We start from the raw sequence: 18,901 nt of genomic DNA on the forward strand, positions 1-18,901 counted from the left end.
GTGGAATCTGTTTGCTTGCTTGTTTCGTTAAGGTAAAGGTAAAGGGACCCCTGACCATTAGGTCCAGTCGTGGCTGACTCTGGGGTTGCGGCGCTCATCTCGCTTTATTGGCCGAGGGAGCCGGTGTACAGCTTCCGGGTCATGTGGCCAGCTTGACTAAGCCGCTTCTGGCGAACCAGAGCAGCGCATGGAAACGCCGTTTACCTTCCCGCCGGAGTGGTACCTATTTATCTACTTGCACTTTGACGTGCTTTCGAACTGCTAGGTTGGCAGGAGCAGGGACCGAGCAACGGGAGCTCACCCCGTTGCGGGGATTCGAACCGCCGACCTTCTGATCAGCAAGTCCTAGGCTCTGTGGTTTAACCCACAGCGCCACCCGTGTCCCTTGCTTGTTTCATTGTTTGATTGTAAAAAAAACCCCACTCAAATCGGTTTACAAAAAGATTAAATAATAACACTGAGAAAAAATTACAAACCTATTTTAAAATATGCAAAGGTTAAAATACTGAAACATCTTAAAATTACCCTACCCTTCCCTCATTTTCCCTCCCACAATCTATATTTTCTCATACTGCATCAGGGATACTCCATAAAGCAAATGGCAAGAGAAAGTCTGGATTGAGGGAGAGGAAAGTGTGGGAAAGCAGTGATATAGGACTTGTCTATGGGACAACATCTTATAGACAGGAAAGAATCAATGGAGGTACAGGGAGCTTTCTACCCACATTAATCAGCAGTATGGGTGAGCCCTAAGTGAATGTCTCTTTCGCCTGACTCCTGTTGGTGAATCTTGGAGCTCGAGTAAAACACAATGCAGACCCCACTGCCTTCTCCCAATATGCAGTGCATAACTACTAAACCACCAATGAGTTTTACTTCTGAGGAGACATGCAACTATGGCGCTGCTGAAGTTGTGAGTATTCTTTAATAGCTATTATTTATTATTTAATAGTTGCTTTTTATATAAAAAGTCTCAAAGTGTCTCAACATAAAATACAAGTTAGAATCCGTTAAAACAATTCAACTAATATTTAAATAAACACAAAACACCTCAAATGTGCATCCTGTAACATAATGGTGTAAACTGGAGTGGAGGTTAGGCTGTATGATGCCTGCATCCCTTCTAATTCCTGAATCCAGCAAGGGTTAAAACCCACTGGAAGATTCCATTGTTGAATTAGGCAGGAAAAGGTCATAGTTATCATCTAAGTTATGTTAGTGGCTTTCTGTCAAAGGACAAATGGGTGGGGGTGCTCCCTCACCTGGCTCCTGTAAGAAAGACAAAACCAGAGTCCTGTGTGAGAAAGAGCTGGGTAGGAGCAGGCAGAAGCCAGAGTGTGAGAGCCAGGGCTTTTTCTTGCAGCTGGAACTCGCATGAATTCAGTTCCAGCACCTCTCAGGTAGGGACCATTGCCATTCTAAGAGGCTGAGGGAGGTCTTAATGGTGAGTTCCAGCACCAAATTTTCAAGAAAAATAGTGGTGAGAGTCATGTTTGAGTTCTACTTGAATCCAAGGCTGAGAGAAGCAATACATTTATATATATATTGCTTCTCCCAACATATGTATATGCATAGCTGTCAACATCCCCTTTTTTTGCGGGAAATTCCCTTATTTCAGCGCCGTTTCCCACTGCTATTCCGGATTGTTAGATATCTCGTAGACTGTCCCCAGGACAGGTGAGGCTGCTGATCCCTTATTTTCAAATCTGAAAGTTGACAGCTATGTATATGTGTGTGTATGTAAGTATATGTATGTATGTTGTTGTTGGTATCCGTCTGTCTCAGGAGAATCATAAAGACAGAGTCTCCCCTGTGTTGTAAACAAAAATTGCCCTTTTCCCTTATGGGGTATCCAAGAGCCCATATAGACTCCTTACATAGGTTCCCTATTGGTAGGAGAGAATAACAGAGACCAATCAGAGAATATTGAGAAGCAAAGTAGCTATTAAGCTTGATCTTTATTGCAACAGGGTGCTCCCCTCACCCGCAGGAGAGAGGAGGGACCCAGAAAAATGGTATGCAAGGCCTTATACTTTTGAAATTCCCATCCTGTAGATCAGGACCACCCCCAGAAACATCATACATACATCACAGAAGGGGTGTAACCTAAGACACCCCTCAGATACATCACACCTACATCACAGATAAGGCGGTCTAAAACAGAATTTTGAATATTGGTTTTCTCCTATCTGGTTTTCTCCTATCTGGCAGGTTACTTAATTGGATTGCCTGGGGAGCCTGGCCGTTCTTTTGTAGTGATAAATACTTAGTTCCTGGGCCAGGTCACAGGCTCACACCCTATTCAAACACAGACATACCCTTAAGACAGGATTTGTGAAGGAAAAGACAATGGGGAGCCTTTTCAAGTTTGACCTTGCAGAAAAAACATTTGCTCAGTTTAGGAATCAAAATGGTTCCAGGTTGGCCTTCCTGTGCTGATCTATGTATGTGCTTGGTTGGTACACTTATGAACATTATCATATATCTAAGACCATAAAATTCCTATCAAACTGTGAGTGAATAAAAAGATGCCTAAAATATTGAAGAATGCTCTACACCACAGAAAATGAAAACACTGAGAACTGGCAACAGGAAGATTTATTTCAGAAATGGAAAATGACTTCCAGATCCAGTCTTAACCTTTTTTCCATAACAGTCATTGCATTTAAAGTACATGGCTTTCCCCCAAGGATCCTGGGAACTGTAGTTTGTTAAGGGTGGTGGAAATTGAAACTCTGAGGAAACTACACCTCCCAGGATTCTTTGGAAGAAGCCATTGTGCTACGGATGTGACCCAAGTCCCATTTGATGGCATCTGCTCTGTTTCTGCCCCTTGTGCGATGATGAGACTCCAACAGAATCAGACAAAAGATTCTAAATAAAAACACTAGGAAATTTTTTACACAGCTTTCCCTATGACCTACACAGCTTTATTGGGGAGTTTTGCACAGTGCAACACCTGCGTTCATAGTGTAAGTCACAGTATATGTGGTAACAGTAAGATGCTCTGTAAATAGGTGCCAGACAAAAACATTCCTCTACCAACGGCCTTTGACCCATCTACGGACAGCCTTTTAAATGGTTTTGTGCGTGGGTGGAGTCAGTTTTTTGTTATGTATTTCTATACTAAATACAGTAGTGGTAATACGAAATAGCGTGTGCATTTTCTCTGAAATGGAATCGACTTTTGAGAGGTGGAGAGGCAAAGCAACTGGGCTTCAGTTTTTCTGCTACGCTGGCTCCAGAAGACAAGGACGTGCAGCTACATTTAGGGAATGGGGCCAAACGCAACACGCGTTGCTGCGGATACTTCCCATGCGAAAGAGAGACGCGCCTGCGCAGTGCCTTCTCCGCGCCCCCGGACCTCCTCCTCATGGCTCTCTCCCGTCAGACCACACCAGTAACAAACTCTCGCGATGGGGCCGGACGTGTGACCTCTTACTCTTGCGTGAGCACGCACGGCGCCGCCATCTTGGGAAGCAGCACCACGTGACTCCCAACGGTCGTCTCCTCGACCGCCTCCTTTTTGCCCCTCCCAACGGGGAAAAAAACCGGGCCTAGGCCGGCCCTCGAGCCTGAGGCAGCAGCTTGCGGATTACTCCAGCGAACTACGAGCCTGCATCGGGATTCACGGAGGGGCTTCGCATTTTAGAAGCCTCCCCCCGCCGCGCCTCCCCCTCCCCTTCGCATTCCTCTGAAGTGAGGGAAGAGCGTGAGGAAACGTCGGGCCACGTGACCAAGGGACGCGGCGAAGGATCGTCCGGGCAGCCCGCCACGTGATGCGAGGGAAGGCGGCGGAGGAGCTTGTGGTGACGACGCCGAGGAGAGCCAGGAGCACGCGTGCGCACTGGCCTTTCCCTGGGCGCGAGGGGCAAGGGAGACGGGCGGGGCGGAGGAGTCCGGGCGATGGTCACGTGGTTGCGCAGTGGCGTCGCGCGTCTCCGGGCAGAAGAAGGCGGCGGCCGCGGCGGCAACAGCAGCAGCAGCAGCAACTCCAGCAGCCGAGCCGTCCTGCTGAGGTCACGTGGCGCAGCGTCACCCGCCGCCGCGAGCCTTCCCCTCGTCGCGCGCCGCCGCGCCGCCCCCTCCCTCCCCCTGCCCTCTCTGCGCGAGGGGAGGGCAGGCGGGCGCGCAAAGATGGCGGCGGCGAGTTAGAAAGCGGCTGAGGCGTCGAGGAGGGAGAGCAGCTCGGCGGAAGGAATCCCGGCCAGAGTGAGTCCCTCCTGCCCCGACCCTTCTGGGGTGTTTTGGTTTTCATCCGTCGGTGGGGGGGGGTCCCTCCGCTGCCGCCCCGCCTTCTCTCTCTCTCTGTCTCTCGTAGCTTTGCTGTATTGAAGGAAGAAGCGCCCCCCCCGCGCTCCTTCCCCCCCCGCACCTTCTCTCAGGTGTTGCTCTCGCGTCCCCTCCCTCAGTCCTGCACAGGGGAACGTTTTCTGCCGCCCCTTCCCTCCCCTCAGCGCACCCCAGACGGGCTTAATAACAACAACACAGCGCAGAGCCCTGAAGTTCTCCGTTGCATTGCGGGGAGCGGGCTCTTTCTTCCCCCAGCCCTTCAGGTTGAGAAGATGCACAACTGGCCCCATGTAACAGACATAAGGGAGGAGGAATTTGCTTTAAAGCCACCCCTGTGAAGAAAGTAACTGAGCTGGTGTGTCGTTTCTTTAGCACACTCAGCCCCCCCCCCAAAAAAAATATCTTACGGGTTTTCCTTTCAATTTCTCTATGGTGCAAGGGGTCTTCTCCCTCCTTCCCCGTTAGGAATGGGTTTTTCTACTTTCTTTGCGGTTTATGCCAGGAAACCAAGCTGTTTTACTGTTGGAAAAGCCTTGCAGCTCCCTTTGCGGCTTAGCTTGGTGCCCTCCAGTTACTGTTGGACTGCAGTTCCTATCATGCTTCATCATTGGCTATGCCAGCTTGTACTGATGCGTATTGTAGTCTAGTGAAATATGGAGGACAGCACATGGGCTACCACTGGCCTAGTGTCTTCGTTAGGGCAGGGTCTTGTTTCCACCTTAATTGAACTAATCATCTAGCACCCCCTGCTTCCACACAGGCTGGGCAGAGAAGAAAGATGGTGAGGACTGAGTGTGTAACAGGTAATCCCCTATATGTATAGCACTGTAATTGTATATGGTCCATTAAAAAAATCTAATCATTTCTAAACCAAGGTTCTTCCACACACATTGCTTAAATCTAAATGTTAATAGCAGTGGATACATCAAGATTAGAGATAGTAAAGAAGCATGGTTTTGAAATAGCAGCTGGCTGTTCTGGCTTGCTCTATAATGTATATAAACATACTCTTTCACAGGCTCTTTCAACTGATGAGAGGTCAGAACAAACTCCACTGCAGTTTGCCAGTGGCAATAGCATGCTTGCAGATGGAGCCTTTTTCAGTGAGCTGGGATTTTTGTTTCTTTTGTTTGTGAAAGAAGTTACAATCTTCAGCTTATAGCCCTTTGTCAAAGGATGCCTTGAGCTACCCTGTTGAGGTGTGTAAGTTCTAAAGAGAATTGGCTGGATTTAAAACTTGGGGACAGCTGTAGTTTGTTCTGCCTGCCTGACTAAGCAGAAATTGTTTTCATTCCTGGATGTTTCTAGTTCTCTTTCCTTATCTCAGCAAGCAGACTTTCATCTTTCAGTGAAATGTAAAAGTCTGCTACTAAGAGGGGTATTCTAGTTGATCAATCAATACCATGTGTATAACAATTACTGTACACAGGTGGAGCTAACCTAACTTGGAGGTTTATGTCCTGCACATGTGGTTTCTGTGGAAGGCTAAGATCTGGTGATCCATATAGGAACTTTTTTGTGGCATTCCTGTGGAATCAACATTGTTTGGAAAACATTAATTTGTGAAATAGATCCAAAGTCTGTTTAACCCAGCGCCAGGGAACCTGTGGCCTTCCAGAAGTTGCTGAATTGCAACCCATACCATCCCTGACCATTAACCCTGCTGGTTTAACTTTGTGAACATAATTCTCAGAGTTTGATAGGGGAAAACAACCTACCTGGATCTGTTTTGTGAACATGAGTATATTTTCTTGCTCCAAAGACAGACAACTTTCTGCTTGAAATAAATGGTACTTTTTGAAAGCTGTTGTATTCAACTTAAAATCCTGATAAATGACCGTAGTAATTTTCACAGGCTTTCTTGAGATTCTCTTTTAATAATGAATATATTTTATCCATGACCTAGTTTCATATTATTATTTATTAAATGTATTAATCATTTGTTACCTAAAATGTCTGCAAGTGACTTACATTTCAAAACATATACACAATACATTGTACTGTAGGCAAGGGGGAAATGTTTCATGCAACATATAAAAACCCCACCCCCAGTAACAGCTACAGGAAGCTTTGGTTGTAAACCAAACTCAACTGAATTTATCAAAGGCCTGGGTAAATGGTCTCTTAGACTGGGGCTGAAAAGATTTCAGTGAAGGTGCCAAGCAGGCCTCCTAAAGAGAGCATTCCACAGATGTGGAACCACTATTGAAAAGGCTGCCTCCCTTTGCCACCACCACCTTCCAAGCCTCCCTCAGAGGAGGGACCTGGAGAAGGGCCTCACATAATGATCTAAGGGTCCAGGTATGTTCATTTCTGGAATGCCTTTCCCAGTAATATTGGGCTCAGAAGCATACAGGCAACCAATTTAATGTGAACAGAATTGGTGTTCTCTTCTGTTCATCTTAAACCTGTGAGGCTGCAGTAACTGAAGCTTCCAAACTGTTTTCAAAGGCCCCATCCATCAGTTGGAGGGCAAAGTGTTGTACTTTATTAGAACCACTATAATCCACCTTGAAAATGATTCAGGTGGAAGGCTTCATATATATATATATAGAGAGAGAGAAATTGTCAAAACTTAGTAGAGCTCTTGATGAAGCTGCACACAACTTCAGAGACCAATTCAGTTCATTCAAAACTCAAGGGAGAATAACCTTAATAGTAAATGTGTTTTAGTATTGCTTTTTGGTAGTTCACTCTCTGCTCTTCATTACTGGAAACTAATGGTATCACCTTCCTTGTTATGGGAAGGGTTAGTCTAATGCAGGGGTCTGCAACCTTTAAGACAAAAAGAGCCACTTGGACCCGTTTCTGAAGAAAAAACAACTGGGAGCCGCAAAACTGGGAAGGTGACGTCGGGACGGTGCGTGACTAACGCACGCACCACCCCCATGCGACGTCACAGCCAGTACAGCACCCGCCACAGTGGGGAGTTGTCGGGGCGCACAATGCGCCTCCTCCCCTCGCTAGTATCTGCCCCGGAGCCGCAGCAAAGGTGTAAAAGAGCCACATGTGGCTCCGGAGCCGCAGGTTGCAGACCCCTGGTCTAATGCAAACAGTTGTAGTAAAAGAAAGAGAAATTGTGGTTCTGCTTTTAAAGTTAACAGTATTGAATATGGTCAGAGTATAACAACCATACATGCTGAGCAGACTTTACAGAAAAGTAGAAGCAAGTGATAATGTCCATATTAAGGACCCAAAGCAGAAAAAATAAAAGCATTAGGGGTGATACTTTATAATTTGGCCAACTTATCCAGGTGGCTGTGGCCAACATGTGATACCCCTTTCTTATGTGACACAGGCACTCCTGGAAGAGAGTAGAAGAACCCACTAGCTTATGTGTGGCATAGTCATGCCTGCACTCCTGCCTACTATCATGCGCAGAAGACAAGATCCCTGGCCATTGGCCATTCTTGCTAGGGCTGATAAGAGTTGTAGTTAAGCAACAAATGGAGGGCTAAGGGTTCCCTACCTCTGACCTAATACCTCAGACTTTAGATGCACTTGTCAAAACAGTTGCCCATCCCTGGCTTGGCGAAACAAGGCGTGCAGTCCTCTTAACTATGAACTGTTGTCAGAATCCCTCTATATTCTAACAGCATAATTGCTGTAAACATAGTTATTTGTAATTTAAGTTCCACTGCTCTGACCAAATCTTCCAATGCCCTGATTTTAAACATGTTTATTAGAAGCAAATCCCAGTGACATTATGGTGGTTCTTTGGAACAATAGAAGCGTGACATAACCTAATAGTCTTTACCTAACAGGAACAACAGTTCTTCACCTAATTCCGTGAAGACTTAAATGCTTTATGAATAATTTTATAATTTTATAAGTATTTGTAACTTCATAGGTGCTGTAGCTGTGCTTGTGGAAAGTGTGCAGGAGGATTGTCTTCTTGAGTTCTTGCCACTTAAACCACCTAATTGTAAATTTGCTTTGTTTCAGAGATGGTGGAACCAGGACAAGATCTGTTGCTTGCTGCTTTGAGTGAGAGTGGAATCAGCCCAAATGACCTGTTTGATATTGAGTCTACAGATATGGGTCTTGCAACCCCAGCTCCAGCTGTTCAGCAGGTTGATAAACCAAAAACACTTAAATTGGTTACTGTAATAACGTTTGAGCTGCCTTTTCTTTTCAAGTACAATGCTGATACTGGGTGATTGAAAAGGGAAAAGAATGATATTTTAATAGTTACCTATTCTACACTAAAACAAGGTGATAGCTTGGATATGAAGCAACATGGCTCTTGAATAAGTGTGCCTAACTTCAGTTTGGGTGCAAACATTGTGTCCTAGCCTCTTGTACATTAAATTTGCTCAGTTCCAAGTCAATGTGCTTTAGTGTTGTGGCTAGAGATAGGGTGATAAAATCTAGGAAATAAACTTTTCGGGTTATGTGCTGCTCCTAGTGGTAGAAAGTTTGGGAAAGTTTCTCCTGTGACATTGTAACATTTTGTATTTCTGCCTGTGGTGCTGCTTACGTCTTGCAAAATTTTAAGCATTTAATAATATCAGATCCATCACCAGGTCAGTCTTGTCTTTCCCACTCTTGCTACTGTGCCCTGTGCTGCCCTCCTCTTGATACTGAGGAGGAGGTGTGTGTAGGCTAATGGTGTACGCTCAACTGGTGGCCATATGGCCCCCTGGGGCCCCCCAGGTTATTTCAAGGAGGCCACGGGTAAATGGGGGGCCATGACACAAACAGAAGAAAATAGAAAACAAGTAGCGTGAACAGAGAAGTGACCATGATTCCCAGTGGATGAATCGCCACACGTACTCTATGGCAGCATTGCTGCCCCTTCTCCTTCCCACTTCCGCACTCCACTACTGTTTGCACCAAGCTGTCCGGTAGGACACAAGGGCCATAGGAAGGAAACAAGATCAGAAGTGCGCCATGGTTTAAAAAAGGTTGAGAAACACTGAGCTACAGCACTGCGCTTGCATGGACAATGCAGGGTGAGCGTGCAGGGCACCACTGTCACTCCATATAGAAACTCCGTCGCAAATGTCTGAAGAGGACTCGTACAATCACTATATAAAAATAAGTGTTGTCATCTAGACATTGCATGAGGTCACAGTTGTCAGTGTTTTTCATTTTTCAGAAGTATATGCAGGAGTATCTTGTGTGGAATATCTGCATACGTGTTGTGAGCACATATTGCATGTCTGCGCATACAGTATCTTCTTTGGGATATATCTAAGAATAAAAGCTCTCCAACTGTCATTTGGTACTAACCCATTCACTCAGGTTGCAGAGCAATTTCATTGCTGGTTGAGAGACCAACTGCCTTTGGCTTCCTCTTGACTGTAGACTGGATTAAATAGATAAATAAAAAGGCAAAGCAAGTGAGATGCTTAATTGAATGTTGTGTCCAAGATATGTTCCACAATGTGATTTTATTCTCTCTGTCTTTCTTTAGTCAGCCCCAGTTAGTGCCTTAGAACTGGGCATGGAGACTGAAGCATCACTTGCTGTTAAAACAGAACCACAGACTGCATCTTCTCCAGCTGTACTGAACATCAGGGTAAGAGACGTAAAGCCTTAATTACCGTATTTTTCAGCCTATAAGGTGCCCCCTGTTTTGGGGGACTCCGATTTAAGAAAATGGGGGGGGGGAGATGTATCCGTGTATAAGATGCCCCAAAACTTTTGACATTATTTTTAGGGGGAAAACCTAGTCTTATACACGGAAAAATACGGTAAGTATTTGAGTTGCAAATTTGCCTCTGATGGAATTGATTACACGAAGAAAGAAAAATGAGTAAGCACAAATTTCCTGCAGATACCTTGTATCACAGAATGGCTTGAGCTATGAAGAAACAGTTTTTTTCTATGGGAAAGGTGTTAAACTACAGTGTAGAGTTCAGTGTTCATTGTCTTGCATATCATGCTGATTCATGTATATATTGTATGGTTAGGGCCAAATCTATCTTGGGGAGGCATTTTACTTGAGTATATTTGGAACCCTTAGTATTGTATATGGTTCTTCTTAAGACCTGTTGTACTAAACAGGTCCCAAACTGCCCATACTATCAACATTGTATAATGCACTATTCTTGATCCGTGAATGAAAGCCCCATCCACTCAGAACAAAAACATTGGATGCCACCCACTATTAAAATGACAGCTCAACAAAAAAACTAAATAGTAATTTGGAGGCGGGAATCCAGGAAAATGTCTTTTAAAAATTACTTACCTAAGTTAGGAAACTTGCATAGGGTAAGTTGTGTTGAGAACTTTTCTGATGCCCCAGAGTTAACTTAGCATGTGTTTTTAAAAACAAAAAACAAAGCTTTTTAAGTACCCCATCTTAATTCCCTCATAGTTGCTCACAGTTTCCGCATGCCATTAATTTTTTTTTCATTCTTGCTGCATTGTTGGCCAACTGCTGCCTGCAGAGTATATATCAACCCATTTCCTCCATTCATTGCTTTCATTATATTAATTATTGGAAGCACTACTTTTTATTATAATCAAATTTCTAAAAAAGATAAGATTTTATACAAACACTTCTGTCTTGCTCAGCTCAAGCAAGCAAATGAGACACTGCTGTGGAGTCTGAAATTGAAACCGGAACTATTCAGTTTTATGTTTTTGCTTTCACTTGCAGGCCAAGACTAAATAACAGTTTTAAGTTTGGTTTTCCAGCAAACGGTAATGATCTTTCTGTTCTTTCTGTAGCAACCACCATCAACTACAACCTTTGTGTTGAATCAAATAAACCAGCTTCCTACTCTGGGAACTACCATAGTAATGACAAAAACAACCCCAGTCACCACTACCAGGCAGACGATCACTGTAGCAAAAATTATACAGACCAGCACCACTACCAGGCCGTCAGTTGCAGCGCCAGCAGTTCGGAATGCCCTGACTTCCACAACTCCCAAGGACCAGATCCAGCTAAAAGATCTGCTAAAAAACAATAGTCTTAATGAGCTGATGAAGCTGAAGCCACCTCCCAACATTGCTCAGCCAGTTGCGACAGCTGCAAGTAAGTGGCTTAAGAAGCTGACTGGATGGAGTATTAGTTTTGGGGGGACTTGAACAGAATAATCTAGCGTGCTCATTGCAGACTCCTTAGCCATTTGTCTTTATACTAAATCACCTTTCCTCAGCTTGATGCTTTCCACAAGTTCTGAACTACAGCTACCATCTTCTCTTATTGTAGTCTCAAAACATCTGGAAGGCCGAGGTTGAGGAAGCCTAATTCAGAGGGTACCACACTGGAGAAGGCTATGTTAGATATTTGGTATTCAGACTGATTTTTTTGCTACAGCATCATACAACAAAATGGTGTGCAAGCATAAACTGGACAGGCCAACTATGTTAATGTGACTCTTCTAAATAAATAGTAAACTTTGTAGCATGTAATACAGTTGGCCAACCTCTGCCAACCTGATGAACTTAACAGGCAGCACTGCTGATAGAACTTGTAGTCCAAAATGTCTGGAGGGCACCAAGTTAGTGAAGGCCGATGTAGGTGAATTGCTGGGCATGGTGTGCATTAAAAGCTAACCTGTGTCATGAAGTTTACATTTGAGTACCTTTACAAGTGGGACTCTTGTTTAGAACATACTTGCTCTGTTTCATTTTCTCTAAATGCAGACTGTGATGGAAAGCAAACCATTGCAGAAAGATACAAGACTCCTCGGGGGGGGGGGTATTTCTGTGAATGAATAGACTCTTCTTAGGTGGCATAGAAGCACATGAATGTTTTCTTGATTAAAAAGCATTTACATTGTTACCTGTTGTGAAAATCTCCTGTGAAAATAGAGTTGCATTTTAGCCTTACATTCTCATTCATAAAGATGTGGTGAAATTGTTTTCTTTTAAGTACACTTTGTCCAGGGGCCATGGATATGACACATGGAAATTAAATAATTTCTGCAAGTCTTTGAACATAATATACACATCCCACAATCATATCAAGTGATGAGTACTATTGCCATATTATTGATTTGGATGAAGAGAGAGAGAGACTGCTAAATTATGTGTTCATCTAAATAATCTAAAAATTATTTAGACCCCAAAATGTTGACTTTCTTCCAGAAATAATTGTAGTTTCTACAATGGTGGTAAATGCCACCAAATCAGGTAAGATAAACTTTGGTTTCGCTGCTAAAACTGGGAATTGGGCTTCCTCTCTTTAACCCACCCTTCAAGGTGATCCAGATGTAAGTTTGATTTAACGGTGGCACCTGCACTAGTAGCCCTGGTCTAACAGCCAGCAACCTGTTTAGTGTTGCTGTGGCAGAACCTGTTGAGAAATGTTTGTTTGTTTAAGATTGGCAGAAATTTACATGCTCTGACTCAGCATTCAACTATAGAGAAGATTTGATTGTATTCTAGAAAATTTAATTCGTTATATATTAACTTGGGAATTTTCTCTTTGTAGCTGATCTAAGCAATGGTACTGTAAAAAAGGAGGCATCTACTAAAGAGGTAGCAAGAATATGGATAAATGACATGAAAATGAGAAGCTTTTCTCCTACAATGGTAGGTGCAACTTCCTCAGCAGCGAGGTATACATTGCTCTCTAACGGAACACTGCTCCTGAAAATTTTAGTTCCCTGCACCCAGAAGCCAAATATAGAAGCTACTGAAGGAGTGCCTGCTCCTGTAACAAATAAGTCTACTCCTTAAGATCTACTGAGGTCTTGCTCTGCTTATCCAGAGATTAGAGAAAGCCTTTCTCTTGTGGTACTGTGACTTGGGAATTTCCTACCCAGCTATATTCACAGGTGCCTACAGCTGTAAAGATTTAGGTTTATTTTAAAAAAATAAATACCCCACCTCCAAATTGTTTCTGGTTTCTGTTGGACCCTGATGATGATGATGATGGAAACAACAATAACAATAATAAATATATTTAACCATCCATTTATGGCATGCTCTAAAAATATTTCCAAGCCAATCCCAATTTAATATTTAAATTTTAAATGCATACATACAGTGTCTGTCTCTCATTTAGTTCATAAAAAGAAACAAATGAATTAAAGATGTTTCTTTACAGTATTAAGATTGATAATCCACAAAGTTCATGTCGCACTTTCTTCTCTTACCTTTCCAATGTTTGGCAAGCTTGCCGGAAAAGAACTTTAAAGCCTTAAATTTATGCATCCAGTATTAGCCCAAATTACAATGTTAATTCGATTCATCCACTGGAATGCTTAAAAAGAAAAATCATTAGCGGGTATTTTATTTATTCTTCTCTTAGTCCCTGCAGATTTTATTCCATGCAGATCAATAGCTGCTTGCAGGGGGTCCCTCCTCTTTCCCTCCCGGGTGTGGATCCAATTGATATATCGTATTTTTCGCCCCATAGGACGCACTTTTCCCCCTCCAAAAATGAAGGGGAAATGTTTGTGCGTCCTATGGGGCGAATGCAGGCTTCGCACAGATCTCCACAAGCCGTGGGAGCCCTGCACTGGGCTCCCGCAGCTTGCGGAGAGTTGCGTGTTCTTGGGGCTGGGGTCGGGGGAAGCCTGGGGGGGAAATAATTTCCCCCCTTTATTTCCCCCCCAAAAAACTAGGTGCGCCTTATGGGACGGTATTCTTATTAAATCTTGTTTTTTTAAATGACCATGTCCAAATGGGCCCGGATTCCTTTTACTTTTTAGAGAAGTCGCTGCTTTTTAGAGAAGTCACTGCTTTAACAGCAAAATGCTTTAATGAAGCATTTTATTGTGAGGTCTTGATCACGCCGTGTGTCTGTGCTCAATGTCAGAGCTCCCATGGCTCCCTCCAGAGCTTTGGGGGGCTACTAGAGGGCGTTCCTGACACCACTGGAGCCTTCAGAACCTGAATTTTCCTTTTGGGTTTTTTAGAGAAGGTGCATTGCCAGTGCTTCCTTCCCGCCTCCTCGCAGCAATCAGGTTGCTCAGGATGAGCAAACCCCATCGTCCACCATAGCCTGCAGCACACTGGAAGTCTGGCATAGCACTTTTAAAAGATAAGCATTCTTCTCTCTTGGTGTAGCATAGTCTTTTGGCTCCATCTTGCTGATTAGTCTTTAGCGTTGCTGTTTCTGTATCACAATTTAACAAATATTCATCTTTGCTGCAGAAAGTTCCAGTAGCAAAAGAGGAAGAAGAGCCTGAAGAAGAAGATGAGGAAGAAATGGGTCATGCAGAGACGTATGCAGAGTACATGCCCATAAAATGTATGTTATTCAACTGAATAGGTTATTCAACTGTTAAAAAATATTAAACTACTATATATAGGTATACCAATATCTTTCTTGTAAGTAGATAATTGTAGTGTGTATGTGTATATCTCCTACCTCTTTTCATTTGAAGACTAGATTCATTCAGCCTTCATTGGCATAATTTAGACAATAAAATCATAAGGGGGGGGGGAACCATCCATAAAAGATGTCACTGTGAACATCTGTCTTCTTCACTCTCCGCGGATCTCTAGATGTTTTTCGTTCTAGTGTTGCGGGGGCTAGAAGGATGTAATAAAACATACTGGATAGTTACACAAATGGAAGTACGTGCTGCCCAAGGGGAAATGCAGGAATTTAGGAGAGGGAATTCCTTGCATAGGCAGAATTGCCTTTGTGTTTATCCAAGGCTCCTTTTAGGATATCACTTCAATGGATTATTTCTTCAGGGCATTTTTGCCTCTTGCTTGAGTAAGCAATCAGCAGATGTTTGTTTCATGTGTTGAGTACATTTATGTCCTGCATCTTCCATCATGGAGCTGAAGGTGACATGCATCCAGGCATTCTCCCAACTCAAACCTCATTAGCTTCAGCATGTGGTCTGAGGCAGTGTGGTTGCTTTGCATGCATCTAATTTTTTTGTGGAGCATCTTTAGTCTCTTGCATTTCTTCAGGAGATGGGACTAGGCCTGTACAATCACATGTAAATCTTGCAAACAAGGCTGTATATAAATCATGAGTCACACTGAGATAGAACTCTAGTTTCTGCCCTTTACTTAATAAACCCTCAGAATTCCTGCTGGCTTTGTAGATTAAGAGCCTTGTATTTAGAGCAGTTCTTAGCTTTAGTTTTATAAAGAGCAAATGTTTGAATTAGAATCACTAAAATTTTTATCTTGCTGAAGTAACCTCTGATAGGATGTTGCCTATAATATTTGTATTATATTCTACAAACAGTAAAAATTGGTCTGCGTCATCCTGATCCAGTGGTAGAAACCAGCTCTCTCTCCAGTGTTACCCCTCCAGAAGTTTGGTATAAGTCTTCAATTCCTGAAGAGAGTATTGATAGTGGCTGGCTGTCAGCATTGCAGCTTGAAGCTGTTACATACGCAGCACAGGTATGTCATGGTTTCATGTTTACTCAAAACGAACCAATTTCCCGTTCAGCTACAGGAGGTGTGGGGTTGGCATGTAACTTCTCCTATGCTGAATCTTTTATCTTCCTTTTTTTAACATTCTGCAGCAACATGAAACATTCCTACCCAATGGAGACAGAGCTGGATTCTTGATAGGTGATGGTGCAGGTGTAGGAAAAGGAAGGACCATAGCTGGAATAATATATGAGAACTACCTCTTGGGTAGAAAAAGGGCAGTATGGTAAGTAGAGATTACTTAAATGGGGGGGGGGATGCTATGTAAGCAAAATCCTTAACATTTTTTTTTTGCCTGTATCTTCACAGTTGTGTTTGCTCTCTCCTAGGTTTAGTGTTTCAAATGATTTGAAATATGATGCAGAAAGAGATCTGAGAGATATTGGAGCAAAAAACATTTTGGTTCATTCATTAAACAAGGTGTGGATTTTTTTACTATGTACAGTTGAAGCAAAGTATTAGGTATGCTTGTGTGAGATGCATGTTATGTGAATGCTGTATATCTTAGACATGTTAAAACCTGCTGTTTATGGTTTTGTTGCCTTCCTAAGTTGCAATACTAGCACACAGTTGCTTAGAATGCCGCTATTCCAGTGCAGTATTATAAAATCAAGATGTTGGCATGGTGTTAGAGCACTGCTACAGACTTGATGAAGACTTCAGGATTGGGGTAGGGTGGGGTTGTCCAGTTATTTAAACACATGACAATTGCTTGCGCTTTCTTGAGTTTATTTGGGTAGAAATTTCCTTCTGAACTCTTCCACTGAAATTTGTAGTTCTCAACAAATTTAGTGGAAAATGTTTTGTTTAGTGGAAAATGTTTCTTTAGTCCTTTGCTTTAGAGCATTGCATATCTTGCTAGACTTATTAATTAATTAATATGATTAGTTTTATGAATCATCATTTACATGAGTCTGCATGTCTTAATTATCTCTTAGACATTCATAGATTTCACAAACCTGCTATTAAACTTGCAAGATTATAGTAACAAATGAGTTATTGGCAACTAGATGTACAATGGGAAAGAGTCTTATTGATCTGGGTGGAAGCTCTGCATAACATTTTAACAAGTTCTTGGAAAGAACTGCAGTTGTGCAGGTTTCTGATTGGGAATGGACAGATCTATTTCCAGTCCACTTCTGTTTTGCATGTGTTCACTCATAAATCCACTGTTCTGCATCGTGAATTTTCTTAACCACACTACTGTACAGTGGTACCTCTGGTTGTGAATGGGATCCGTTCCGGAGCCCCGTTCGTAACATGAGCAGAATGCAACCCGTGTGTGCATGGGCCGCGATTCGCCGCTTCTGCGCATGTGTGTGACGTCATTTTGAGCGTCTGTGTGAGTGGTGAAACCCGGAAGTAACCCGTTCCGTTACTTCCGGGTTGTGGCAGGACGTATCCTGAAAGAACGTAACCTGAACCTAACGCAACAAGAGATATGACTGTACTCTTTTCTTATGCCTTTTCTTATAATAAAATAAGCATTTTGGAACATGTTTGGGCCAAGAACTTTGTCACAAAATGTGAACAAGTGCAAAAACTGAAGGATAACTGCTACAATCTGTGTATTGGACTGGGAAATACAAATCAAGTCAGTTCATTAAAAAATGTGTACTAAACAAAATCCTGCAGTATCCCTATTTCTAATAAAGAGCAAAGTTGTATTGAATGTGCCATACCAGTGCCACTTTTCACACTGAATAAAGAAGTCTAATGCTCTTTGCAGGGTTGAATATTTGGGCTTCTTCCCTTACTATAGTGTACTGAATGCTGGGAGTTGGCCCACCTTTTTGCTGTCCTTTCCTTTAAGGAAATGCATTTTCCAGGGTTGTACAGTATTGTAACTTGTGACCATAGATTTCAGGCAAAAAACATTTCTCCATGTCTCTTGGTATTAGAACTATTTCAGCAGAACAAAAAGTGGCACAGGCACAAACTTGCCAAGATTAGGAACATTTGTCATTTGAACTTTAACAAATAGAGGAAATGTGTATGAGCTTTGTAGGAGAAAGTATAGGTATTAAGATCACTGTGTTGCACTTAACATTGCTGCTTATATTGGGTACGTGCATCCTGTTTCAACTTTACAATAATTATATTGATGGAAATTGAATGTTGGATGTACAAGTTTGTAAACGAAGTTTAAGGAACTAATAGTTGTAAGGAACTAATAGTTGTGCCAGTTGCAGGGTGTCTTTTATACTAATACAGTATTTTTATTTTAGTTCAAATATGGAAAAATTTCTTCAAAACACAACGGGAGTGTGAAGAAAGGTGTCATATTTGCCACCTATTCCTCTCTTATTGGAGAAAGTCAGTCTGGGGGCAAATATAAAACCAGGCTCAAACAACTTCTTCACTGGTGCGGAGATGACTTTGATGGAGTTGTATCTTTTCAGTGTTCTAACTTGGTACAATAACAGACTCTTCCCATAGCTCTTTAAACCTGTGCCTGCACTCACTTTCTTAAGCATGTGCGTCTTGCTGGTTTTAAATTATTGGAATCTTCGTCACTTGGGAAAGACATCTGTCAAGTGTAGAAGTGTTCCCAAGCAGTCAAACATTTGTATTTATAATTAAATGTAAAGACATGGATGTCTAGTTAATTAATAAAAAACTAAACTGATCTTTAAGCTGCAGTATTTGATTGACTTTTTAGCTCTTAGTTGATTGTCCAAATGGAGCACCTTTTCTTACTTGCAAAAACTATTGTTAATAAAAGTACACTACTTCTAAAAACTGTATATGTTAAACATTGTTTTGAGGTGTTCCTCATACTCTTCCAAATAGAAGGAATGATCTTACAAGGTGTCCACTGAAACACATGCATATATATGTCATACCAAAACAACCAATATGCACATTTGATTGACTAATACTTGTATGATTAATCGGCTGCTGTTGCAACCCTATCCAATTTATCTGGGAGAAAGTCCAACTGAACATAGTGAGGCTCACTTGCAAGGAGAAGTGTTTAGGATTGTGCTGCATTATTTATTTATAATTGGGTAACATTATGACAAATCTTTCTGTTTCACTGTAAGTCAAAACTTCCTTGGGAGTAAGATTATTTTTATTATTAATGTCTATTCCTTAACAATATGTTCAGATAGTATTTGATGAATGTCACAAGGCTAAAAATCTTTGTCCTGTTGGGTCATCAAAACCGACTAAGACAGGTTTGGCGGTTCTGGAGCTGCAGAATAAACTTCCAAAAGCCAGAGTTGTCTATGCTAGTGCCACAGGTATGTACTCTGTTTTAAATGTGGTGGTGTTGTTGTGTTAAGTT

At 42.4% G+C, this 18,901-nt stretch overlaps 1 protein-coding gene across 1 annotated transcript in view; it reads left to right on the plus strand.

Moving 5' to 3' along the window:
* The first annotated feature begins 4,043 nt into the window (after positions 1-4,043).
* Positions 4,044-18,901, plus strand: part of SBNO1 (strawberry notch homolog 1) — a 38,796-nt gene continuing 23,938 nt past the window's right edge. Inside the window, exons 1-11 of the mRNA XM_081893211.1 lie at positions 4,044-4,212; positions 8,239-8,366; positions 9,713-9,817; positions 10,975-11,284; positions 12,689-12,789; positions 14,359-14,455; positions 15,416-15,576; positions 15,702-15,835; positions 15,939-16,029; positions 17,838-17,999; positions 18,722-18,857. Of these exons, the coding sequence (XP_081749337.1) occupies positions 8,241-8,366; positions 9,713-9,817; positions 10,975-11,284; positions 12,689-12,789; positions 14,359-14,455; positions 15,416-15,576; positions 15,702-15,835; positions 15,939-16,029; positions 17,838-17,999; positions 18,722-18,857 (1,423 nt within the window). The 5' untranslated portion in view covers positions 4,044-4,212; positions 8,239-8,240. The remainder of the gene's footprint in view (positions 4,213-8,238; positions 8,367-9,712; positions 9,818-10,974; positions 11,285-12,688; positions 12,790-14,358; positions 14,456-15,415; positions 15,577-15,701; positions 15,836-15,938; positions 16,030-17,837; positions 18,000-18,721; positions 18,858-18,901) is intronic.

This window comes from Podarcis melisellensis (assembly GCF_964234715.1).
Source record: "Podarcis melisellensis genome assembly, chromosome: 16".
Taxonomy (NCBI): domain Eukaryota; kingdom Metazoa; phylum Chordata; class Lepidosauria; order Squamata; family Lacertidae; genus Podarcis; species Podarcis melisellensis.